Below are 27764 nucleotides of genomic sequence, written 5' to 3'. Positions count from 1 at the left end.
CCAAACCAAAACAGTGTTGACAGCTGATTGCAGTTTAAAGGCAGGAGTCAGATGAGTTGACTGGTCTCAGTTCCTAGAAGGCAAGCAGTCGCGCTAGAAAGGGGATCACTCATTTCACTCATTCTGTCTTCATGCCTGTTAGTCACACTGCCTGGCCCCCGATCTTAGTTTTGCAGGACCAGATCACTGACTTGTCCTAATGAGATAGGTAAATTCTGCTGTTTTGCAGCTGAGGAGAGAGAGCAGGGGAAAGAGATGTAATTTACCTTCTCCTATCAGTTACTTGCTCTGGATCACATGGGAAGTGTATGTTGAAGCAAAAAACTGAATCTGAAATACTGAAGTTGTAGGCTGACAGCGCAGTGCCAGCACCGTTGCTAGGAGTTTGTGTAGACATGCCACAAATGAGAAGAGTTGCCTCATCACCTATTATGGGTTTGATTCTGTAGCCATGAGGAAGGCTGCAGAATCAGGTCAGGAACAGCCTGCGCTGCTGTGTGTAGATGAGCGCAGTCTCCCATCTGTCAGTGCTGCAGCACTCAGCTCACTCCTACAAAGGGAAAGGAGGTGGGGTCAGATCTTACCAGGCACGGGAGCTCAAGAGCCCGGCCTTCAGCAAGGCGCACGCTCACGATGGCTGGCGGTGAAGGTCACAGTGACCTCACAGCCCTTTCCTCCCCTCCCTCCTCTCCCCAGCCCGGAGCACCCTCGCCAGTGTCCATGTCCACGTGTGCAGTGAGCACATGGCTAGTGCCAGCCCCCAGCGTCAGCGGGCCTGCCCACCCAGGGCTGTGCTGCGCTTGTGCAGCTGGCCTGCCAGAGGAGGTAGTGAGGAGCTGCCTTGCCTCCCGTGGGTGGGTGGGCACTGCTGAGCCAGTGCGGCTTGTGTAACCTCCTTGCTGACGTTAGCGTCTGCTGCTCACGGTGATTTTCTTGTCCGCTTTTCGCACAGAGGCGAGAGTGTCTCTTGTGGCCAATCACTTCAATTCGGAAACAGCAGGAAGTATCCAGAAAGCAGAATGTTTGGCATTTGTTCTGCTGTGGATCTAGGCCTGAATCATGACATGCAATTGCGCTAAAAATTAGACAGTGGTGTTTATTTGCCTGAAAAACAGATTATTAAAAATCTGATTTGAATTTTCAAACTTTAAAGAGAGGTTCGTTTTTTTCATTTTGAATTTAGCTTCAATCTATTTCAACAAAAATTACATGCATGGGGCGTTCATCCCACAGATGAACCACCTGCTGATGATCCTTGCCTGTCCCAACCGATTAGAGAAGAAGCCTAGATGGGACCCTAGACTGGACTGGGACATCAGTTGGCAGCTACGGCTGGATGAGATGAATCCCAGCCTAACTTTCAGTCAGGAGCACAGGGTTGATCATGATTAAAAGAAAAACAGAAGAAATACTGCCGCCTTGGCAGTAAAAATACAGAGTTAACACACCCACATATGTGAAACATTTCAAAGACTCTTTGCCCTGTATCTCCACAGGATCTTTTTTTTTTTTTTTTTTTTTTGCCTACAGCTACAGGGTACCACAAATCACGTTCCAAATTCAGCATGTTTCACTTAATAGGCTTGTTGTTTGCCCCTCTCCCTTGTGAAGAGGACATGGGAATTGTACAAAGGAGAGTTAAAAATCAAGATTTGTATTCTCAATATAGCAAAGTAGTTCTTCATCAAAGCAAGAAAATACCCAAACCATATGACTCTTTCACAGAATGAGTGTGATGTGCTGGCCCTGAAGCTGTAGTTAGTTGATGATCTGTGCCCTCAAGGATTATGACAGCGTGCTAATTGTTGCAGCCTCTCTTCCTGTGAAATCCTTTTTTCTTCATTCCAGCTGGAACTTCTTAGAAACAGGCTGTTTGTTTCCTTGGCTGGATTTAAATATTTGTGTCTGCATCAAATCAGATAAGTCAGAAAGTTAAATTCCAAACTTCCATTGAGCTGTCATTTTAATTTATCCTTAAGAGTTGAGATTGTGCTCTGCAACAGTAAATTAAAATCTCTGCAATTAAACACGTTGTTGCACAAAGGAAATTAGGCTGAACACAGTTGGAAGTTAATAATCCTTTTAAATAGTGATTCAGTTTTAGGCAGCATAAGCAATTGTGTTGTGATCTAACTTCATGGCTTTCAGTTGAAGGAATTGTCTGCTACTGGTCAAAGCAGCAGAGTGGGCCCTCAGTCTCCAAGTGGCCGAGCCTGTAATAAAGTACCTTTGTTATGCAAGCCAAGCCACCTCACCTCTTTATTCTTCACTTACGGACTGCAAAACATGGGTAAAAATACTGGAGGCCTCCTGAAAGTTTCTAAGATACCTAAAAATGATATGAAAAACATGTAGTGGGAAGAAAATGCTGTTGTCTACTTTGGGAGAACTGTAACCCAGTCCTCAGCTGGGGCAGGTCAGGATTTGCTCTGTAGAAGCAGTGTTCTCTCTGCAGAGCTCTAGCACAGCAAACCTATCTTCTTTCAACAGTGAGCAGGGTTAGAAGCGGGAATTGCGCTGTCCCTTACTTGTACTGGATAAGATACTACTGTGGTGGCCAGAGAAGTGAAATTCTGAGAGGAAGACTGAGGATACAGTGTGTAGCCAGGTCTTTAAAGCAGCTGAGTGTTTTGACTTAATTCACTTTGAAGGATTCCTTCCCCCCCTAGGAAATGTAATCTTCTGAGTTGGAAGCTAATTGAAGCCCTTAAGCAAGACTGTTTTCTCTTCTGTATTCTCAAACTTTGCCTGTCACTATGGTACCTGAACACCTCCCATTTTCAAGGGTTATTTTTCTATGACATATTAGTTTAAAAAAAACATCCAGATAATTAGCTCACCAAGTAACATCAGGACAACCAAAATCATGCACTAGCAGCATGCAAAGTCACAGCCTGACAGACTTCAGATCAAACTGCAAGTCCTATTTGTTTGCTAGAATTTCCCCGCTATAGGCAAAGTCAGAGGCTGACTAAATAATAATCTGCTCACAAAATATTAGACAAAGCTGATCTTCCCAGAGCTTGCAAGAGGCAAGGAGCAGAGTCCTTTGAAGTACGCTAAGCAGGAGTGCACTGTGATCCAAACCACTGCATGTGCTGCTTATATACTCAAAAAAGTATTGGAGGGAGGGGTGGGAAAGTACTGTGATAAAAGATATTGGGCCTTAGTCATACCAGAGGAATATTTGCTCTGTATAAGAAATTGACTTTGCTTACAAATTCATAGAAGTCATCCACCAGGCCTACTTGCTGCACTTAGAGATAGAAAATAGTTATGAAATGGACTTGTGATATAGAATATGACCAATTTGTCATATACTGCCTCAGAAAGGGGCAGGAAGGTCAGAATTTATTTCTGCCTCAGGAAGTATGGTTTAAATTCTACCCTACATCATGCTGATTTGAAGGAGATTGGTACAAAGCTATGGATACTAGCAGAAAATTTGCCTTTTGGTCCATGTCTGTGGTCTTCCCATTAATCACTCAGTTGGACTTTTGTTGCAAAAAATAATCTTTTGGTGTTCTGGTTATATGTACTTAGGGAAATCTATAAATGAGTGACCAAGCCATTTAAGTCATGTGACTGCTTGTGTGAACAGATTGCAAGCCTCTTGCTGTCCCTTGAATTGTAGACCAGCTAACTGGAGAAGTATTTCACCAAAATAAGAGTCTCCATCTTCATGATGGAAGTCCATCCTCAATGCAGATTCTCAGAACAAGGGGCTGCATTAGAGTAGCTACATACTGCTTTTTGGGAATAACCAGATCTCAGAAGTCAAGCATTAAATGAGTCTAGAGTTGGGAAGACCCTCTCCTCTGGAGCATTAGCCTTTCCAAACTCTGGCTGAGACACAGACAGAGCCTGCTGGGTTAGAGCTTTAACTCCAGCTTCTCACATTGCCTTTCCTGTGATTGAATGAAAGCAGCAAGTTGCAACTTCCATGGCTATCAGTCTGGTTCCTTTCACAGGGGTGAAGTTCATGAAGAAGAAGGGAAAAAAAATAGTAGTATAGTGGACTCAAGGTAATTGAAATCATTTTGGATTCCCAAGTAAATCTACTCTTTTGTCATTTGAGGGAGGTGTGCTGAGTTTCTTCAGCTTATTACAAACGCAGACTTCCTCAGTTAAAATAACTTCAGATTGCAATACTGTGACTTCAGCTAATCTTCTCACTGTCCAGATCACAACTGTCCGGGTCAATGTTGTTTTCCTTTGTCGTATATAACTTCTTTAAACTGAAGCAAGGACAAAAGTTTACAGGTCTTGAATCGTTGTCAGCTGGAAAGGAAAATAGTTGTTCAGCAAATTCAAACCAGTGGACACGGATATGAAATACTCATAATGTGAAAAGCAATTATACTAGGTAGGAGAATGGATGCTATTCTTACATTGTCAAAACTGTTTCTCATTTCATAAACAAAACCGCATGATCCTGCAATAGAAGATGTCTCAGCATCATCATTGGACTTCGGTGCCAAGAGACTTTGGTTCAGTTTTTCACCATTAGCACATTGGTTACTTTGACTTTCCCTGTGTCTGTTTCCTCCTTTGTCACTTCTGTTTGGAGTATGAACTCTTCTGCTCTTTTTCCTTTTATTTGTGCAGTATACTCTCAACAGTGATGCATCTCAGCTGAGATCACAGGATGCTGTTATAATATCAACAGTAAATTACAGAGCTGATTTCTAACCTCCCGCCAGGAGTAGAAATCCATCATGAACCGGCTTATCTGTGCTAATTAGTAAAGCTAATTGTTTACATGAAACATTTAAAATTGTTCTGAAATACTCAGTTTATCCTCACCTAGCCTCTTTTGTATTTCAAACTGCCTAAACTAACACATCGTTCAACTATAAATGGTGTAAATTTCACATCTATGCTAACAATAAGCAATTGAATTGACTCTCTGAAGGGCAGAGTGTGTGGAAGTACTATCCAAGGATTCCCAAATAGTGCATGTAAAAAATCGTAAAGTGCTGTCTTTTTTTTTTTTTTTAATTGATCTTGCAGACACGTGAACAGATCAGGTACTGTTTTCACATTTCTTAAATTTTCCAGTTAATAACCACAGCGTCTCTTCTTTTTTGATTGGTCTTATTTATAGGTCATTCAATCAGTGTCTGAACACAATAATTCATCGCTGCCTAATGCAAAGGACCAGAGCAAGACCTGTGCCTTTTTAAAGTCCCATGTTAATGCTCAAGTTAGAGTTTACATGTTACATAAGTAAAGGAGGACACTACAAGCATACTAGTTTCTGATGGAGGGAGATATGCAGTACCACAGACAGTAAATCCGCATATTTGAAGTTAGAATCTGATCTGTCTGGAGTGTTGTATAAAGAGTAGAGCTCATTTAGATTCATTCACTGTAGTGGCTGGATTATTGATCAAAAGGCTTAAGCCAAACTGATGCTGAATCAGATTAAGTTACACACCTTGAAAAGTACAGTTGTAACTTTTTTTTTTTTATTCTCTGCCAGCTACTAGGTCAAGACGTTTATCTCCTGTATAACTAACCTAGTGAGAACCTGGCTCTTTTAGTAGTTTCAGTACCTCCTTCTTGTGAACAGCACTCACATGCCAAGTGGTGCTTCTTCATGTTGTTTACCTGACCTGATCCATTGATTCTATGTTGTCTAATTAGCCTGGATTTCATTGCAAACAATAAAGGCTTCCAGCAACAATGGGCTGGGGCCATGCAGCAAGCGTATAGTGTCATCTGTAGATTTTGGAAAGAGATGAGAAATAACAATGCTGAGTTAGTGAAGTAGAGCAAGTTGTAACCTGCTTAAAAAGGTGAAACAGAGTTAGGTTATAGGGCTGATCCTCTGCTGGAGTTGGTGGGAGTTGTGAATGCACAGTACGTGCAGGATCTAGTTCCTCTTCTTGATGGAGTCATTGAAGAATTGACTTTAGCTTCAGAGGTACTACATCAGGTTACATCAATATAGGTAATGGGGTCCTAAACTTGAGAAGCTGAGGGATGCTAACATTCATCTCTTAGCACTGAGCATACTTAGCATTTTGCATTTCTGAATCCTAAGACTTTTTGATCCGTTCCATCATATTGCCTGTAAAAGGAGCCATTTTCCTGTTGAAGGGACCTTCCAAAAGACTGGCCTAAAGCCCTCTGAGAAAACTCCTTGTCCTCTGAGAAGCATCCATTTATCATTTGCTGCGGTCTCCTAATAAAGTTTCAGTGAGAGTCATGGGTAGTATGTTTTCTGAATTAAATGGCAAGAGGCTTGCGTGTAGCAACACACTGTGATGTCATGTAGGCCTAACACTTCTCTAGGTAAATTCCTGATTGATTGCACTGACACATTGTTTTTCCTTTGGATAACTCACACAATCGTTGAATAGAAGAAACTTTGGATTCCCATCTTGAATCAAGCAGTTTAGTACTCTGGCTGGTACATCAGCCAAAATCGCTTTGGGCCCTCAGGCAGCTCTGGAAATTTGAAATCAAATCCTCAGCTGTTCCTTACCAGTTGTAGTCTAATCTACTTGAAGGGAGATTCCACCCTGACAGCAGTCAGTGGATTGACTTTATTTGCAGGAGCGGCTGCAAGACATATCATGCAATAGATCTCTCTGAATGCCCAGTGTTTGGACATTGTTGAGTGAATGGAAGCTGTTTCCTAATCTTTGCCAAATGGGATGGTTCTGTTTTGTACAGTGTCTCACTTGTGATTCATACACTTGAGTTTGAAAAGGGAAAACAAAATTACAACTTTTTCGTATTTTTTTAATTGTTAGGAAATCTGCATCTATCATACTGCTGTCATTTGAAGTAGCAGTTTAAAGAAACACTCAAGGCTCTAAAAACCAACACAACCTCAAATTCTAACATAACATAGGGTTTCAAAGTGAATTTTGTTGGGAGTCTGTTCCAGGTGCCAGTACTCGTACTGGTTCCTGTGAGATCAGAGAGCAGGCATGGGAAAGAGAAGAGCGCAAATGACATGACTAAAGCGCTAGTAAGTACAGCTTGATTACACAGGCTTTATTTTATGTTTAATATTACAAAAGTCACCCACCTTTAAAACTTTGTCATAATCACTACTAGTAGCAGTACTAATTTCTTCCGAGACAGTGACCCTCAGGTTCCTTTTTAGGAAAACAACAAAAACGACGACGTAACCGTTCTGCTTATTTTGTCTTTTTGCTTTTCCCTCATAGCCTCATTGGGAAGAGGTTAGGGGCCCCATGGTACAGAGTTATAAGGATTGTTTGGACTCCTTTTCTGACTAGCAGAGAGCAAATATGTGCATTGATGCACTTTAAAGTTACAGTAGTTACTGGCCTGTTAAATTACTAGGATAGTTACAGGAAAGCAGCAGTCATTGTGAGCGTGTGCCTAAGTGCAGCAGAGTTCAGCCCATGTTACACAATGGGTGGTAGTCATAGATGTCATTGACAGGCTTGCTGGGCATATCAGTCAACTACAAAATAATAAATGAGAAGGATTTTGAAACTTTTTATGATATACCAGGAAGTTGGTATCAGCTTAATCTCCTGTTGTCCTGTCAGCAGTACTGTGATGTGATAGAAATACTGATAAATCATACTTTCAGGGATGTGGAAATATAAGTAAGATTTTAAATATCTCTGTCTCAGTTGTTACTTACCAAATGTTCGTAGTAATTGTGGTCTGTGCTGGGGACTTGCCTTGCCGATTCTTGTGGTTTTGTCAGAATGCGTTCCTGTGTGCAGCTGTGATTTTCTCTCCCCCCCCTCCCCTTCCCTTTCTCCCTCCCCCCTACTACTATGGGGAAAGATCCTCACAGGCCATGGGGAAACTGGATGACCTTGGTGAAACAATGAAGCTGCTTCAACACGGAACGTTGACAAATGCGTTGCACAAGGAAACTAGAAAATTTGCTCCTTTTTTTTTTTTTCAATTTCTTTTGCTTTTAGCTGTCTCAATTGTCTTTTATGTCATAAGGAGTTAAACATATAATGTGAAATTTAGGTTTAGAATGTCTCTTTCATTGTAGGCTTTTTACTGTTTCTTCACTGGTGACATGCTGCTAATTGAGAGGCAGCCAATACAGCACCCATAGAAAAAGCACAGGCCGCAGCCTGATAATGAGGATATCAAGTGAAGACTGTGGATCCTGTCACACTGAGCTGTATCATGATCCAAATAACTAGGCGGCAGCTCAGATCAACGTAAAACAGTATTTTGTGACAGTTAATCTTTGAAAATTATGATTCTAATTGAAAGAGGAAGGTAGACGGCAGGTGACCTGTTATTCTATACAAATTAGGTGCAAGTTGGGTGCCATCTGTTGGGCAGATATGTGATTATTCACTATACTTGTATTTTAGGGAGCCACCTCCTAACACCTAAGCACTGTTTCCTTGGAAATGGTTGTAGATTTTCCTGCAGCACTAGAAAGACAAGCTTTTATTTTGCTCCTGTTCCCAAAACTTTCCTGAGTGGAAAGTATCTTTAAAAGAAGCATGATCCCATTCTCCAAAGAAACTTACCCATCCAAAATGCTTCATCTGGTTTTGTCCACGCCATGTGTTTCTAGGTAACTGGCACGCTCTTATTAATCCTAGGGCATTGCCTTTAACTAGGTGACTTGGCACTGTTAAGGAGTCTGGCTGTCAGCAGCTGTTAAGAAATTAGTCTCTAGGATGCTTTGGAACTGATCGTTGCAAAATTGTATTTTTCTCTGCAAATTGCTACACCAGGGAGAAAAAGAATGTGCCAGATCTTGATTTGTATGATCATACAGGAGTGACCTTTGAACTTGCATGTTTGTAATAGCCACTCTGCATCTCAGTCAAGTTTGATTTTTTGATAGATTTTCAAAAATAACTAAGTGATTTAGCAGTAGAAATGCTGTTGAGTGTCAATAGATCAGTCTAAAAAGGGAGATTCTGAAGTCACTCAGCCACTTTGGAAATTTTCTCCCTTGTTCCCCTCCCCTCTCCTTCATCAGCTTAGGTCCAAAAGATAGCTAGCTTGCATGTTGGAATGCCAGAAGAATATGGCTACTCAAGGCCCATGTAAAACTTAGCAAAACGAGCCCCCACTTCTACATTATTCTGTTCGTGCACGTGCACTATGAACGATGATGTTAATTTTATACAGGTTAGGTGAGTTTGCAGAACGCTGATCAGCTGAGAATTAGGGAAACTTTCAAAAAGGAATGAACCATAAATAAAACAGAATTTTAATTTAAAATTATTGTTATACTCTGCCTTTTTAGTTTAGTATTTGTTACGATTCAGAACTCATCGTCACCAGTAGTTGGCACCTTTCTATCACGTTATGTTTGAGAACTTCATGGTGCTTTACCTACTCGTGTAAGCCGTCTCTCAGCTGCAGGAGGTGTGCTGTACTGTGCAGTGGTGCTTCAGCTTTTGCAGTGCTGCAGTCTGAGTGACAGCTTCTGGACTACCTCTGTGACGTACTCCAGAGAGTCTAAGTATTGGCCATGTGCAGGCGTTGCAGGAAATATTTGGCTGCTGAGCTAATAGGCACTTGCAATGCTAAGCTCTTCTCCTGCATGGAGGCAAAGATTGTGATTGAAGTTTATGGCCTTGCACAGGTGCAAAAATTGGATTTTACATGCTGTCCTGAGATCTGTTCCCTTTGCCTTCAAGGCAGTGGAAGAGCTGGGTTGACCCAGATCTGATTTGTGGGCCATAAATGGAGCCATCATGATGTGAGTGACTAGCGCTGACCTCATTGCACTAGTGGAGAAACTGAGGAACAGAGATGGCATGGGAGGATCTATATTTTTCTCTGAGTCACAGGCAGAGAAAAAGAGACATAGTACCTTAGTCTCTTGAGACCTCTTCCCGAGTTTTGTATGTGGTAGATTATAGACATAAGCAATGCAAGTTATCACCCTTACTTTGCCTTACCTCCCACTCCAGGCAGAGGACAATGAGTCAGCCTGCCCTCCCCCCAGTAATTTGCAAACAGTAAGGCTGTCAGTCTCATAGCTTTTGCGCCTTATTTCTGCATCCTTGATGCATTCGTTTGAGATGTGTGGGAGGCCCCACGCTCCACTTGTGCTGCTGGGGATGGGGTGTTGTTACTCCTCTTCTGTTAGGGAATGTAGTTCTGCCAGAGAAAGTTTCTCCACTAGCATATGGTTGTCAGAACTGCCGTCATCTGCCAAAATTGTGTTTATAGGAAGTGTGTTCCTGTTACAACTGAAACCCTCATCTACGTGTCCCCCAATGACAGCCACTCAAAACCTTGGGAATGTTTATGTTCTGATATGAAGCTCATTGGTGCATCTTGCCCTTTGACTAAGCCAAATTCGTAGAAATAAGAACAAAGGGAGTGCCATACTCGGGATCCATCCAGAACTGTATTTTGTCTCTCACAGCAGTCACTGTGAGATGCCTCCAAGAAAAATATAAGAATACTGCAGCAAGTAGATAAGATGATATTATGTCTCCACATTTATCTCTCCCTCATCTCTTAACAGTAAGACATTTGGCTATAGCTCTAAAGCATAACTATATTATGTCTTCCAGAATTGTTTTCTGTGCATCATCATGTAGACGCATGAAAGGCTTATAAATAAGAGTCCAGAATTCAGCAGTTTGCATTTCAAGGGGCCATTATTAATGACGAATGTGCTTTATTTTAATGTATGGAAAGTTATTGGAGTTAAACCACAGATGTATGTACCACATCAAATAAATTAAACAAATTTGAGTTTGGATAATTTTCCAAGGCACAAACAACACAGTATTTCAGGGTATTTTGGGCACCCACCAATAGCATCACTGAAAATGTCCCACTTATTTCCTCAATGATTATGATAATTTAAAAAAAAAATTTAAAAAAAAGCACAAAACCGAACTTAACACCTTGTAATTGCAAATAATACTTTAAATGTTTTTTTTTTAATTGGATTACTCTTAATCATGAAGGCAATATTGAGGAATAAAACATATCTGCTAAGTTGGTAAAAATCAGCAAGGTTTTGGTAATTGCCATGGGGAGTGGCTATGCCCTTGCTCTGCTTTGTGTTTGTACTGCGTGTTGCAGTCATTTACTTCTTTTTTCTGTCCTTTTCTGAATTTATTCTTTGTCTTCCTGATTTGGATTCTTCTTACCTTCTACCCTAGTAAATACATGTACTTTGTTCAGAGAACTGTGCTTGCAAGGGGCTGGATCCTGGCCTGTACAGATAGCCGTATTTCAACTATATTTTTGTTCCAGAGATTACGGCCCAGTGTGTTTTTTATTAGGGATCTATGTGCTAACAATGTGCGAATTAGTAATAACAGTACATGTTCTCATTTTCCCATTATTTCTCTGCTCCGAACAGTTTTTCTATTCCATGAAGTATTTCTATCTAGATATTTAGCTCTCCTTCTGTAAAATAGAGGGAATAGTGTTGGATGCACCAAAATGTGATGATCACAAAATCTTTGCCAGAAATGTTCTCTGGTCACTTGTAGAAAAGGCAGTGGAGCTTCTGCAGCAAATGATTTGCTCGTTTCCTGAAAACACCATGCTTGCTGCATGCATGCGAGGGTGAAGTCACATCCTAGAATATAACAAAACTCTTTGGCTGCCTTCCTTGTCCAGAGGTTAAACAAATGGAAAAGCATTGCTAACAAATGACCTGTCGCATCTGTGAGGTCTGCAGATAGACCTGCACCCGACTGCTCATATCACACTGCAGGTTGCTTAACCTCCTTTAAAGTGTCTACAAGGTAGCTACTGTATATGTAGCTGCATATGATCAGCCTGCTGCAGTCTATTGGTGATCAAACCTGGAAGTAGAGTAGGATGGCCTCTGTGTTTCGTCTTGCAAGTTTTATGTTTATTTCAGTGCTCATGTAAAGTGTTAGCTTTGAGAACTTAGGAGCCTGAGATCAGCAGACAGTGGTAGTCTGCAGTCCTTATTCTGCTCCTTCCCCTTTCTTTCTTCCTTCAGCAAAGAAGTTTTCTTGAGCACATGAAGTTCTTGAGCATATCTGGCAAGTTCCAGCTTAACTTCACCTGCTAGTTCTAGCCCAATAGTCTGTAATGTGTTAGATATACCCAGGAGTCTCACATCTGCCCTGGAGAGGTCAGGGAGGGTCCTCAGGGTTAAGTGTGTCTTTGACTTCCCTCCTAAGTACGCCAATAAGCAGTGGCTGTCATCCTTTGACAGCGATGAATGTAAGTGTTATTTCATACATAAGACAAAGTAACTGTCAGGTAAGAATTATTTTTCAGTTCCTTGTGTCCAGCACCTCTTAGACTGAAAGTGGATTGTCTATTGAAAGCACAGGTTATGAATTCCTTAGCAGTGATGCAGTACAGCCTGATCCAAAACAGATGAGCCTTTATGTTAACTTCTCAGAACTTTGGATCAAGCCCGTCGTGATTTTACATATCTCTGGGGAAAGCGAGACCATAATCCTATACTGAGTTAAGACTTGCATGAAAACCCATGGAAAAACTTCTGTAGTACAAACTGTTGGGATGTAGTCGCACATGGGTGATTTTAATGGGGCACGTATACACCTCTTTGAGTGCACGTGAATGCTTGTGTGTGTGTTAGATCTTTCCTAGAACATGGAAAATGGCAGTGATAAAGCAGTTACTCTGATAGCTGACAATGATGCTGTTGTGCGGTGACCTGTATTTTCCCATCCGTGGCAGTAGGTTAAAGAAAGCAGGAACCTACGCTACCACCGCTGCAAGATTTCATCTGTAAAAGCTAGCTGAATGAAACAGTTACCATAGAAACCATAGCTTTTGTTCCTGTAGAAACCAGCTGGGGGTTTCACACAAGTAGAACGTGAGATACAAGCGTTACCACTGGTGCTGGGCCTGATCCTGCCAGGTACTGCTTTCTGTACCTTGTAGTTACAGGGGCATCACAGACTGAGGGGCCTGATTCTGAACTGATTCCCACTGGCATCAGTTCCCACTGATTCAGGTTCTGGATCTAGGAATTACAGGAGTGAGTCCTTTACGTAGAAGCTAAGGCTTGATGCTATCACCTTTACTAATTTAGGTAGCTGTTACTGATGTGCATGTTCCACTGAGGTAAATGAGGACGCCAATCTGACTACGGATGTAGAGAGCGAGCTCTTAGTTTTCACTCTTTCTTACTTTGTCTCTCCCTTCATCACAGCAGATTGTATTGAGTTGGAGCAAGCAATTTCTTTAGATACTGGGTTTTAGAGAAACTACTTGTTGCATCTGAATAACTTCACAGAAAATGTAGCAAGATTTAAACAGGAATGGATGTTCACTTTTAAAGCAGGAACGTCCAAAATTGGTACAATTAATGCAAATCTTGAAAAGTGCTGCAAGTGAGTGTATCACCTCTGCCTTCAGACTCTCGAATCAGTCTCTGGGTTATGGACTTAGATTATTTGAGGGCTGCACTTTCCTCGGTGGCCCTCCCTGCAGAGTGATTTGCTGTGCCCTCTTCTGGTGTTTCTGGTTACAACACTGATGGTGACAGGCTGCTGGACTGGTTGCACCATCAGTTTGTTTTAATGTGGCAGTCCCTGTAAGGTTAAGACACTTTTCTGCAGCATTTAGCTTTTTTCATTACATGTAGAATTCTATAACAGGAATCAAAATTCTATATGGAAACAGAAAAGCCTTACTGATGACTGTTTTGCTCAGTGCTGTGGAGATTCTCCATCTAGGACTGCTGTCGTTGGGAGCTATCATTTTTCACTGAAGAACTCATAGCTTGCTGTAGAGGCTGGGATCACAGTAGCAAAGAATTAAAGGATCTGGCTTAAAATTACAAATCACTTTCACGATTACCCATTGATGAGGAATTCTTAATCAGTGACCGTCATGTAATAGAACACAGCAGCTGAAATACACTTTTGGAAAAGCTCATAATTGAAAGTGTATTTTTAAATTGCTAATGTGATGTTTATAAGGGGAGCTTTCCGATAAGACCTTAAACCTCACTGATGCCAACTACAGGGCTAGCATTACTCTGGAGACAAGCACAGAGAAAGCATTTGGGGCATTATTTTCAATCTTGACATAAGCATAAGCAATTTAATTACAGCCAGCTATAAAGTGGAAATATTTGTACAGTGAAAAATGACTGCCACTGTGTAGAAACAACAGTAGTTTGTTTCTGGTTTTTTTACCAAATAATGGCAAGAGGAATGCACAGAAGCACCAAATAACAGTTTTGAAACAGTGAGAAGAATGAGCACAAAGGGGCAAAATGTTACAACTCATATTACGTTGTGTGTTTGCTGTCATTATAGTTGTACTAGTTTTGCTTTAATAATCCATGTGAGTACAGGCTGCTTTGAAGCTGACAGCTACATGTAAAGGAAGAAAATCAGATTCTCATGGGGAGAAAAGCAAACCCACATATGGATTTTAATTTGGTCACTGCTATTTAAATAGAAGATGAAAGGATTCTTGTCACCATTGCTCTTACTTTCCTGTCACCATTTCCAGAAGTGTATGGCAGCAGTAGCCCTTCTGTGCCTGCTTTGCACAGATGCAGATGATGACAGAAGGTGGCTTGGAGAAGGGTTAGAGTCACAATGAACTCCCAGGCCCGTTAGTCCTCTGTAAGCACTGCCTCGCAAAGGACTTTCTCTCAGCTTCAAAGTCAGGTGCAATTGCTGTGACGTTACTCGTGTACGTTATATTAAACACACAGTTAAGTGTATGGCTATACTAGGGTCTGAATGGTTAAAACACCTTTTAAATACAGCTTTCACTTTCAAAATTGTTCTTGCACGCTGAGAGATGGAAGAAGCTCCCAAACTAAATGAATACTCGTCTTTGCAATGAGTTTATTACTGTGTTCTACCGCTTGGTCTCTGCTCCCTATTTTCTGTGTGGTTAGGAGTTAAATTGCAAGAACTGTAAACGTTCTTAATGAAATGATCAACTAATTTTCACCAGGGCTAGCAACTGATGTGCAAAACTCCCAAATTGTCAAAAGCCATGGATGCATTAGCATGTAAGTCATGAAATCCATGATTTCTTCCCAGGTTAGATCAATTGCTCCCACTACATCAGTGTCAGGGTCAAGGTCTACTGTCTCTGTTAGTGCTGCTCTTGTGGATTTTTTTTAAGCGCATAGAAATAAAAACTAAATCAATTCCAGAGTTGTGCTTTTCACAGTACCTTCCTTATACTGTGGAGTAAAAGTTGTCTGGGCACCCAAAGCTTCCAATTTCTCAACATTAAAAACAAAATAAAAGAATTGTAATCATATTGGCACAAACATAAGGAGAAGGGTCTGTGCTGAAATTTGTTGCTTAAAAACAGCAGTCTCAAGAGGTGGTGCATTTGTTGTGCCGTCTCTGTGAATGTTCATAATCACAGTGCCATGCTGTTCTGAACAAGTACTGTGATTTGGAAGTAATGCTTTGCTTCCTTTAGGAGTTTACAGCTGCCGGGGTTAATTCATCCTTGCAACTCTCTGAGGCAAGTAGGGAAACAGAAATGCAAATAACTCGAGTAACTTTTCCACCAAAGAGAAACAGAATCAGTGTGTCGTGAACTAAGGATTTCACACTAGCAATTTGCAGGCTTACTCCGTTCTGAATGTTGCTTCTCTGATGAAACATAGGTGTACAGCTTGGCAAAACAGCTGACCCAGGCGTAGAACAAGAACGGAGCAATTGGAGTCTGCTCTGCCTGACCACCATGATTTGAACGTTCGCTTCCCAGACAGAGGACTGTAGCATTTCATTCTGTGGAGGGTGAGGGACTGCATAGCAAAAGACTGGGCGCTGAGTGCTCAGTTATGCAGCGGGGTTTTTCTTAACGCTTTCCCTGGATGTTCATCCTTGCCAGAGACTACGTTCATGGTGTATGTGAAGCATAAAGCTCATAAAGCATATAGTTGCACATTAGGAAGAAACTCAGCTCAACTTTTTTGTAATTTTTTCACATTCAGATAATACATAGTCAATGAGATGAACTTTGAAATGCTAGAGATTTTTGTCTGTTCTAATAGCTACCAACCCAAAGCTCCAGCAGATTTTTAAGGGAGAGGGGCAGAGCATATTAACAACAACATTTAAAGTCTAGCTGCAAGATCAGTGCTATAATAGGAGAATATAAGCCTATGTTTGTTACAGTGACACAGTGAGTGCTAACCTTGGTTTCCTGCATATTACCGCAGTTGTCCTTGAGCATGTATTATCTGTGTAAGTGCTTGTCCTGCCTCTCTGGGGGAGGGGACTGCTACAGATAAGAAATGAATCTATTGATGACCTGTTGAGGCTGGGTGCTCGTAGAGCTGCTTGGTGGCAGGAATTTCTGGAAAATGAGAAAGAGGCTGATAATCTAATTCACTCCCTGTGTAGGATTTGTTAGGTAATGTTGTGAAGGAAGATGCAGCGCTATTGTTGCCATTCTTAGTTATTCTTGGGAGCTCCCCAGTGCAAGTATTCCTTTGCGCATTTCAGTCTATACACAAATGATATGTGCTGTAGGAGAGAGAGCTGCTACAGGGGAAGTGTGATATTTGGGGAGCAATGTTATAAACTCAGTCAAACAGGACATTGTCTGAATGAGACCATGAGATAAAAGTGAAGACAGTGCAAAGCACATCCCTGCTACTGGACAGGGAGCTCCTAGTGGGACTGTGTCCTGATAGAAAAAGCAAAACAGTGCGAAAGGAAGAATCATCTTTTGGAAAGAGAATTGCTAAAATAGGGGTTTGAATCTTGAGGCCTAGGTCAAACCTGGGGAATGTGCATCCTTCCAGTTCTTGGCAGACAGCTTAATCTTTATCCCAGCAACGAGCGCCGTATCAGACAGAGTCTTAGCCTCTGCTGTTCCCAGCAGTTTCCAGTAGGAGTGGCAGCCAGGGAAAGTGGGTCAGATAGCAGTTAAAAACCTGCAGCTGTCCCAGATACACATGCCTCCGGCTTAATGTAATGTGAAACCTTGAAAGAGAGGTGTTCAGGCATTTGTATGAATTTCTTTATTGAAATTTAATTCTTAATTATCTGTTTCATGTGCGTGGTTTCAGGGTCCCTTCTCTGCCCTTCTCAGTTCTAACCTTAGGTACTAATTCTGTTGAAGATCTAAAAGGTTTGCATTTGGTGAAAGGAGTGTGTGCGTGGTTGCTTCTTATTTTAAAAATAAATGTAATTGCTATGATTTTTTTTTAATAGGGTAGGATCCATTATGATACTTCTGCTGTTATAAGAAATTCCTGTCTTTAACAAAAATATATTGAGGACTAGGGCACGTCTCTAAAGAAGTTTTGTGTTTGAGGGTATATAGGTGAGCAGAGTCCAAATGACTAGTGTTTGGCTATCTCTATGGCGTTTTCTATTGAGTGACTGGAAAATCAGGCACCTGACACGGGCAGGATGATCTGAAAACAACCTGTAGACAGGCAGATGCCAGGCGGCAGTCTGTCCAAAGGGATTATAGATGAGGCTGGTCAGAGAGAGGAGCAAGGGAAGACATTTACCTACCTCTCTTCCCTACCAGCTCCTCAGTGGTTCTGTATGGGAGGAAACCGGAGGGCAGGAGGGTCTCTGCTCCTTGTCCCCTCTCCTGCCATCCGTCACGTGTTGCATCAGTCCTGTTACTGCAGCAGGTTGTGCTCTGCCCATCCCCTAGCAACAGTTCCTGCTAGAGGTGAATGCCTTTTGCTGCACAGAGGCCAGCTGGTCCGGGAAGGTCTGTTCCTGCCTCGCAGGCTCATCCTTAAGGGCAGTGCACACACATGCAGCTCCTGCAGTCCAGGCAGCACGTGTGGCTGGCTGAGGTGGCACTTGTAAAGAGCAGGGGAGCACTGGGAGGGGAGGTGCTGGAAAGGAGGAGGGCCCTCCTGAATTTCACCAAGTTCATTACTAGGCCAAGCAGTGGATCAGTCAGCCTTTCCACAGTGAGCCACAGTGAATTGCATCCTGGAATAGTTTTTGAAAGGCTACCCATGCCGGCAGAGAGACTCCAGCCCATCTGCTGCTCACAGCCTCCGCAGCAGCCTCCCCTTGGAGAGCGCCCAGCCTGCGTAAGCACACCAGTGTCAGGAGGGCTGTTTGCACAAGCCTTGCGAGGAATGTGCAGTTACAGCAAGTGGCTGTTGGGAGCTGGCAGCTGGTCAAGACGTTTCCCAGCAGAGGGAGGGCTCAGACTGCTGACACGTGTAGCCCTGCTCAGGGGCAGGAGGGAGGCCCGGCCGGGAAGGGATGGGCTTGGAGCAGTGCCATACAGACAGGCCGGTTTCCAAAAGGCAGTCCCAGAAGCATGTGTAAGAGGAGCGGATTACTCAGCGACAATGTGAGCTCCCTGACTCTGGCCTCTAGGAGACTTCTGGTAGTGTTGGCTAAGGGTTTGCTTTCCTTTTCTGTAGTTAAAACTTTGTAGCTAATTACAAGCCCAGGCAGCCACCCCTGTCCAAACCTGATCTGTCATGCTTTCTTCTGTTGCTTGAAGTCCTCTCACAGCAGGGAAGGAAAACAAATCCACCTGAATATGCTTGAGATGTGCAAGATATGGGTCCTGAGGCTGCATAGATTTCTGATCTTCTTGGAAAGCTGTATTACTGTGTTCTCTCTTTTCATTATAGTTCCTTCTGAATAATTGTATGGAGAATGCATGTGGAGAGAAGTTCTGCAGAAACAGGCAGGGCGTGTGGCTGTCTGTGGTGAAGCCTGTGGTCTCAGGCTTTCTCCTGTTAGCTTCTTTCCTGATTACATAGTAAAGGGGAAGACGTTCAGACAAGTTCCTTTCTAGGATATTTTAAACCTGAACACAGGAGAAGGTACTTCCTCAGTAGCCTTAGCTTTCCCCTCAGTCCCCTTCCTCCTTCCAGCCCACATCTGTTCAATTGCAAAAAAATCGAGGCACAGATGCAGTGTTACTGTGTTGCCTAGGTCAGACAAAATGTTTCAACCACACTCAGCGGAATAACAGTCTTTAAAACAAGCATAGGGATTTCAAGCATATGCAGCCATATAGATCTAAAAGCAGTCTCCAGATTAGAAGTCAGCGCTGTAACAGAGCCAGAAGTCTCTGACCCCTCTTACCTGCATCTCTTGCATTGAAAGAACTTCCCTGTTGCATATACCCTGTCATCTCAAAAACTCCTCTCACCACTGTAGGCTACAGGTCTGTTGGAGGTTTTCAGTATAAAATGTTGATGTTAAGGAACTGGCTTATCCTCTGCCTTCTTACAACTTAACAAATGGTGACAGGGACAGAACTAGCCCTTTGAGTGGAAATGGTACATTCAGAAAAGCTTTTAAACTGGACTAAAGGAATTTTCTCCATTTACACACCTCAAATGATTGTGTCCTACTAATATTCAGTTTGGTCATGTTTGGGAAAAATACTTCATTTTTTGTTATTATCAGGACAAGCTTACATTGTTTTTAATTTTTCTTTTCTATAAGAAGAAAGCAGGAGCTAAGTTATTCATTGTATTGGAATATAAGGGCCTGGTTGAACACTCCTTAACATTATTTCCAGGTAACTTTTGAGATGAAACCATTGATTTGACAGAACCGTTAAAATGAAGTGCATGAAGTCAAATTCTGATTGCAGTTGTTCCAGAGTACTTGAGAGCAGAGAGTACTAAAGAGCACATATTCAGAAGACTATGACTCTGATCCTCTACCACTCCGATAAGTGTAAGGTTTGCTTTTAAATTCAGCGTGTGTCGGCAATGGATAAAGAAGAGAACCCATGCAGACCCTGCAGAGGCCTGTATAGCTGACGTTTTCAAAAGTGTGTATGTGATTTAGATTCCTAATGGCCAAACTCGCTTTAGAAAACGGACAGGATATGCATGATTTTGCAGATTTTACTCATTTTGTCTCTTTTATGCTCATAATAAGTGCTGACCTGGGCTGGAGGAAAGGGTTCTTTATTATTAATATTCTGTGTTTCACAGCTGGCTTGAAATCTCATAAAACTTTTGTGAAGATCAGCTGTTGTTTCCTCCAGTGTTTCTTTCTGTAGCTCAGTAATTGGCTCCTATCAGATCTATTTTCTCTATATTCCCCATTAATAGTACTAGGTAGCGTTGTCCTGTTTGTTGCACCTTTTTGTATTATGCTGACTGACAAAGCATCTCTTCCCTTCTCTGCTGACTAATGTATCAGGATTCCAGTACTCTGTGATTGGGCATTAGCAGAAAAGGATAACGTATGCTATTTTTCCTCATTTGACTTCAGATTTTCCCCTGTGATGCAGGGTACTGTTGGCACTTAGCCACCTCTTCTACTTCAGGAGCTCTTGTTGTGGTGTGTGTTGCTCAGAAACTAGTTAGTACTTGTGCTTTTTCTTTTCTTCTGACCATATAAAAGTTCCCTCTCTCTTTGTGATTTGTGGGTTGACCAACCTGAGGTTCAGGAAATGCAACCTATGGTTTTGTGCAGACCTGTTTGGGATTCTGTGCCAAAATCTAGTCTCTCTTCTCCCAGCTGCTATCAATTGGTTTACTAAAAGATGCTATCTATTCCTACATACCTTGTCTTTGAAATGCATGAATATGTTTGTGGCTTTATCAGCCTGCGTGAAAGCAGAGTTTTCCGCCTGGTATTTCTGTCTCAGTGCAAGGGTGTGTGACGTTTTTTTACCTTTTTCAATCCATGGTCAGCAATTTGGTTGCTCTGCAGCAGCACTGCTCTCTGTGTAGATGCTCCCATTCCTTTAGCGATGCTCGGTCATAGATTTATGTAGTCAGCCATTCAGATGGTGTGGCTATTGTGTTTCTGTCTGACGGTTATCTCATGTTCTCTCACTTGGAGATGCAGAGGGAACTGCACCCATTTCACCTCCTTTGCACCTTCCCATCAGTCTGCTGTAAGCCTTAATCCTCTTTAAATATTTCATAAGGCAGGTGAAGTAAGGATGATGTTGGGAACTGAGTACCGACCCCTGTCACTCTAAATTGATGTTGAAATACAACAAGGAGCTCCCTTGGACTGAAACAGGAGAGAGGAGTGAACCAGAGAGACTAGGTTTATATTGCTGCCTCTCCAACAAATACCTGTCTGGGACCTTGGACAGTTTCCTTCACTGTTCCAGGAGCGCTCTGTATTCGTGATTCTTTTGTTGATGTCCTTACGAGAAGCTTTTTCATGACAACGTTTGCACGCATGTGTTGTCAGTGTTCTGCATTTAGCTTAGGAATTCAGCAGGGTGGAAGTGCTGTACTGGGAAGGGTCTGGCTTCTACATTCTGGAGGAATCATAATTCATTGTTTTTGGTTCTTTATTTTTGAGTTTTGTTGGTGAGGTTAGAGGGAAAATGGAAAGAATGCAGAAAGAAGGTAGTGGAGCATACTATGATTTTCTGTCCTTAGAATGGCAAAACTACTTTTTTCAGAGAACAAGTTTTGCAGCTTTTCCTAAAGAGTTCCAGGCTTTAAATTTACCTATGGAATTGATTCTATACACAGTTGGCTTGGTTACGCCTTTCAGTTTTGCTGACATGCCTTTACTCTGGGCTCATCAGCATTCCTACAGAAGGCAGAAAGTGACTGGCCAAAGTAACCCTTTAGGTTTTCATGGCCTCGCTCTTGTCCTTTCCCTCTCTGTCTGAATTTGAAAGGCATAACTATGTCTGAACATGTTTTACAGCAGCATAACTGGTAATAAAAGAAAACCAGCCATGGATTTGGAAGTGACGAAGTCAGTGTAGATTATACTTGTCTTTGCTCTCCTTATATATTTTTTTTTCCTTCCATCTTTAGACTTTAAAGAGAAAGGAAAAAGAATATGAACACGAAATGGAGCGGCTAGCAAGAGAGAAGATCGCTACCCAGCAACGGTTAGCAGAATTGAAGAATGAGCTAAGCCAGTGGATGGACATCTTGGAAATTGACAGAATTATTCGACAGACAGTTCAGCCAGAGGATGACCAAGCATCTACCTCGACAGCATCAGGTACCCTCAGTTTCTCTGTTCTTGTTGTAATCATCACTGTACATTACAGACCCAGTCATCTCGTGGTAGCCTGAGGGAGGGAATCTTCATTTAGCACCATTAAAATTTGTTTTGCTTAATAACAGATACTGAGAACAGATAAGTTGCATCCAGGTAAAAAAAAAATCCATATTAGTTTGGTCCACACTAGTTAAAATACTCTTCCCAAAATATTTCAATACTATCAGTAGTACTACTTTCACCAGGGGGGACCTACCTAAGTATTATACTGTTAAAGACTATTATTACAACAGACTTGGTTTCTAGCGAAATAGAAAGTACCATCTTTTCAGTGATTCTGGAGGATTCAAATATGATTTTGGATGAGCTGAACCATTGCAGGTTAAAGAAGGATATCGTGTGCAGGTATGCCCTGATGTCCAGTTATAAGTTTTATTAAAGTGCACTAGCATCTCCTAGAAGAAATTGGAGATGGCCTTAAATGGGACTTTATTCATGCGCATGATCAGGTAGGTAATCTTAAAAAGCTGAACTTTGAGAATATATCTAAAACCTGTGTTTAGGAGTTGAAATCGGAATTAGACTTGAAACTAATGACAGAGCCAGACAACCTTTAGAACTCAGTTTTTAAAATCACTCTCTTACTGAGATTCCTCAAGTCCCAGGTGCCCAAGTTCACCTTCTTAGGTCTGATTTTCAGAATGCAGAATGGTTCTAGAAGTCTACAAATGGATCAAGGGTGGTGGGGGGGAATGAGGGGCAGCATTTCTAGAAGACAGGCTGAAGGTTTCCTGAAGGTTTCAGAATTAGAAAACACTTGAAAAATCTACTTAATCACTGTTGGCCTAATAATATATATCCACCTGTGTAAAGTACACTGAGAATCATGCATGGACAATGTTATATAGTGCTGAAAGTGCTGTTTCGCACATTCAATCTGCTGATAAACCTATTGAAACATGAAGTTAGTTTCCCTCTTACACAGATATGCATCACTGCTTGTTAGAACTGATTGGCATATAAGCATCTTGATGTATTTGTGCGTGAAGTTAGGAGGGGGTTCAGCCATGCAAAAAAAAGAATTGGTACAGGAAGGGTCACCAGAGCATTTGAACAGCTTAATGAGCCTTCACATTGTCTGAAAAGGATTCACAGTGAAGATGAAATGATGCTAATAGAAGGAAATCATTTTCATGCATGCTCTTCCCAGTAAGAAGTTTTTGTGAGATACTACAACGTTTGCTTTTCACCTTACCAGTCATCAGCAGCAGGAAAAATAGACAGGCCATGGATGTGTGGTGCTTTGCTTTCCAGAGATTGGAAGGGTATATAGGAGTTTGTAAACATTCACAACAGTTCCTCCAAATAGCAACAGAATTTGCTCTTGACACTCAGGACAGATAAAGCAGGTTCCAGAAAGAGAAGACTTGGGTTTCCTAGTTGCATTCAGCTTCTTGTATTGGGCTTGTCACCTTTGAACGTAATTACAAATAGACTTTGAGCGTAGGCCAATGGAAGTTAAGGATGGGAGCGCTTTGTAAATAGACGTGTCAGCCATTCAACTCTCCAGCTGGCATCTCCTGAAAATGATTGCTTCAAGCTACTACTAAATACCGGGCTTGCAAAAGGGAAGCATCTTCCTTTGTTTTCCTGCTGCTTCCTTGTCTTCTAAGATTTTTTTTTATCTCTGCTGCTTGGCTGGCTTTTTTTGGCAGCACAAAGTGCCCCGCTCATAATCTTGGTCTCCTTAGGGTCGGCATATTCCTGCCCTGCCTCATTAGTTCACAAACTGGACAGAGCTCCCTTTTTCCAGAACCAGACTGAGGAACTTGCTGCCATGTTCCCCCATCACTGTTTCCTTCCTGCTCTGGGAGCACAAAGGGTAGTGCCAGTTGATAGAATAACTCAACAGGAAAAGAAATCCCGTTCCTCTTTATGCACGGCGCGCTCCTCAGCCCAGATGGAGTTCAGCCCTTAGATGAGAGCCAGGTGCTTTCAGTTTACCTCTGCTAAGGTTCAGTGGCCTTGCACTTTTCACCACTCCCTCTGCTTCAGGGTCAGCTTTGCTTCCCTTGCCTGCCAAATGAGATCTCTCAGCCTTTTATAGGCAGTCCTCTCTAGTTGGGGCTTACAGCAAATCCAGCCTGCGCGACTCCAGGTCCCTGGCCCACAAGCAGGGAAGCCAAGAGCATGCCACCCCACTGGGGTTTGGTGTAGCCTGCTGTGCTGTGCTGCCCTCCCTTGTTTCAGTAACTCCTCCTGCTGTCACCTGTTCCTTATCTGCTGCCCTTCAGATGAGTCTGGTTAGTCCAGTTCATGCTCTGCTTTCTTTTTTATGGGAGTTTCTTCCTTTCATTTTTTTTCCAGAGGGTGAAGACAACATTGATGAAGACATGGAAGATGACAGGCCAGTGAACTCATTACCAAAACTAACCCAGCGCCAGCACCCAGAGCTGCTGAAAGCCGTCCCTTCAAATGCTGCTTCACATCACCCAGCAGTTTTGCCTCAGCACCTATCTATACAGCAGAAACAAACCCCAGCCCACGCACAGCCTCCCATCCAGACACAAGCACTGGTCCAGCCGCAGGCGATTGTCCCAGCACAGACTCACATCGTGGCGGCTTCAACAGTGCAATCGACTGTTATTGCCCACACCGCCACTACCCATGCTTCGGTCATTCAGACTGTCAACCACGTGATTCAGGGTCCACAGACCAAGCACATTGCTCACATTGCACCTTCCACGTCCAGCCCTGTGCAACTCACCACTGCTGCTCAGCCTATTGGCCACATCACTGTGCACCCAGCAACCATCAATCACATGGCTCACCTTGGCCAGCAGTTGCCCATCTATCCTCAGCCTGTGGCTGTCAGCCAGCCAGTAGTGAGCCACATTGCTCACACTATTTCTCACCAGCAAGTGAATGGAACCACAAATCTTGGCCAGCAAGCAGTGATGGCCAAACCTGCTGTAGGAACCCAAGTTGTCCATCATCCACAGTTAGTTGGGCAAACAGTCCTAAATCCGGTAACTATGGTAACCATGCCATCATTCCCAGTGAGCACACTGAAGCTGGCCTAGAGAGGATAGTGCGATGGCGAAGTCTTTTGTGGGAACCTTTCCTAAACTCCATACATTCCAACCACGTCTGATTCTGAGGGAGAGAAGTGCAGAAAACTGAGAAGGGCAAGACACACGGGTTGGGGCCTCTTGGGGCTGTCCTCAGCTGCTCAGTAACCAGCCTGCCAGTGATGATGAGAAATGGGGCCTCTCTGCACTTGAATTTTGCTAATCAGAGAAAACTTTAAAGACAGTTGTTCATGGTGATTTTTTTTCCTTTTATGTGTAATCAGTGAAATATGGATATGATGTTCTTAAGACTTTAATTTTCCCCTTTCATGTGTTGCTTCTTTGTAGAATAAAAATTGCTGATGATCTCTTTATTGAGACGTTGTGTAGAATGGAAAAAAATCATAGAAGTCTATATTTATATATATGTGTGTATGTGTGTGTATATATATGTATATACATATATATATAAATATAACATTTGAAGAAGGCCTTTGGTAAGGTTGATTATTTTGCAGGATTATTAGACAAAATTCATTTTTGGAGGAAGAAGACAGAGTGACCTCTCTAAACAAGAAACTTTTAAGATAGATGGTTTGGTGGACCAGGGTACAGATACAGTGACAAAAAAAGGTAAACCATGTTAAAGGTATTTCCCTTCAATATATAACATTTCAAAAAAAAACATCTAAAATCACTGTGACTTGTTATAGCATTTTAAGGAAATTCTGTCCTGTCTAATAAAAGGAAAAAGAATATACAACTGGACTTCATTTGTTGCAATTTCATAAATGACTTGATATTTATAGCTATGTCAAAAAATACTTTCTTTTTATTATTTTAATGATTGACAATATTTTTTTGTTTGATGGGATTTGGGGTTGTTTTTGCTTGGATTTGGTTGTGCTAATGCAATAGTTGATTTTGCAGAATTCTGTTAATGGCACTCCCAGTTTTAGGATTCTTCTTGCCAGTCCCAAACTCCCAGGTTTTTGGTTTTGTTTTGACAGGGGCAGTTATTCTGAACTAGCAACTTGCAGTGTATTTATCGGGTCTGAGAAGGGAACCTGGGACAAGCCCAACAGAAATTAAGTTGATCTGCTGAAGGGGTTTCTTTTCTTTGTTCCTTAACTGACCATGTTTTAGTGTGGAGTAGTCAGTAGATTAGAAAAAGGATAAAAGTGCATGTGATATGCTACAAAGTGCAAGCAATTTTGACAGCCTTTTTATTTTGGGGGAAAAGAAAGCAAATCTAGTTTTGTATAGGATAACAGTAAATTCCATGAGATCAGTATCAATAACTTGACAGTTTGTCTTACAGACTACAGTGAAACGTGGCACCAAAGAACAACCCCACATACTGAGTAACTGTCCTGTTCCGTCTTTTCTGAAAGTTAGGTCAGATCTCCAGTTAATGGCAAACTCCCACTGAGTTACAAGATGAGGGATATTATTTGTCTCTGCTGGTATTTGCCAGCCTGTCTGGCAGGTTGGTTGCTTAGGACATGTTTCATTGTTGACTGAATATTCTGTTCCTTGCACCATCATACATGTAGTACTGCAATTAATGATCTCTCTTATGTTCCTTGCACTATTTTGTGTGTAGTACTACTATTAATGATCTCTTTTCCATCTTCCTCTTTTTTTAAAAACAAAAGCTGCAGTCCTAACGCAGGCAAAATTCTTGCTGTAGCCAGTGGACATTTTCCTTGGGTCAGGATAAGAGGATGGTCCCTGCTAGCATCTGACCAGTTACAGTTTGGAAATGACACCATTTCAGAGGAGGAGGTAAGATGGGGTTGAGCAGTCATGGGACCACTTTCGTTGTGCTAGCTGTCTCAATCTAGCTTTTGATTGAAATCTTCTGTGGGAAAACTTAATCTGTAGTCTATGTGATAAATGCCTGCTGACTCCACCAGGATTTTTGCCTCATTATGGACTGCTGTAAACAGTGGCATAAGTTTAATTAAAAAAGCTTGCCAATTTTAAACCGTCCAAACTGTGGTTGAAACTGTGCTGGAGACAGGAATTACTGCAAACAGAGATCAAGTATGATTTTGCCTTCTGAGTAGTCATGGCTAAGAACTACATTAAATCCATATTTATAAAGGCCTGGGCTACTCAGTAGTTAACACTTTTTCCCTTACATTCATATTAATCCAGGAAGCTCTTGCCCATGTTGCTAGCACAGTTTCTGTAGTAGAATGGACAAATCTTTAAGGGATTTCTTGTCTTTAAACCACGTTTCTACAGATTGTTCTTTCTCATTTCTAGCATACTGTTAATGTTGCAGGGGAATACAGAATCACTAGAGGTTTATTGCTTCCTTTGTACATTCAGGTGCTTTCTCAAAGAGGTTTTGCATGCAAGTGGGAGCCTTTGACTGTTACTACTGGACATCAGCATTAGATATCAGGACAGTTATTCTTCAGAAACTCTTGAAAGCACTGAGTATTTGCAGCAGGGTCATCTGCCTTCTTAGGAGAAACAGCGTGGCTTTGTTTCCTGTAGCTGTGTTAGACAGGAAGAGGAAACAGCCTTCTACCTTTCTTCTTCGCTGTTCCAGCTCACAGATCCCTACAGAATAACAGAACTAAGGCAGGAAGCCTCTTTTCTAGCCAACAATGGCTAAGCTTGTTAAAAGAGAAAAAGCCCAGCTGGGCACAACAGCAAGTGATACTACATAGTTGCTGAGGAGCACCAGAGAGTGGTGTTTGAGAGCACGCCCTGAACCCATTCCTTTTTGCAGGTGTTGACAGGGAGTTACGGTTACAGCACGTGCAAGTTTATCCTGCTCTTTTTACATGTGGTTTTGCATGTAGTAGTAGTGACA

At 42.1% G+C, this 27764-nt stretch overlaps 1 protein-coding gene across 3 annotated transcripts in view; it reads left to right on the top strand.

The window, feature by feature from the left end:
• Nucleotides 1–25305, top strand: part of MNT (MAX network transcriptional repressor) — a 107146-nt gene extending 81841 nt beyond the window's left edge. For all 3 annotated transcript variants that reach the window (XM_068910374.1, XM_068910372.1, XM_068910375.1), the window contains 2 exons: nt 21668–21860; nt 24228–25305. In XM_068910374.1, the coding sequence (XP_068766475.1) occupies nt 21668–21860; nt 24228–24943 (909 nt within the window). In that variant the 3' untranslated portion in view covers nt 24944–25305. The remainder of the gene's footprint in view (nt 1–21667; nt 21861–24227) is intronic.
• Nucleotides 25306–27764: the final 2459 nt, after the last annotated feature.

Source organism: Struthio camelus, chromosome 16 (genome assembly GCF_040807025.1).
Source record: "Struthio camelus isolate bStrCam1 chromosome 16, bStrCam1.hap1, whole genome shotgun sequence".
In the NCBI taxonomy this organism is placed as follows: Eukaryota; Metazoa; Chordata; class Aves; order Struthioniformes; family Struthionidae; genus Struthio; species Struthio camelus.
This window is presented reverse-complemented; position numbering and strand designations above follow the sequence as displayed.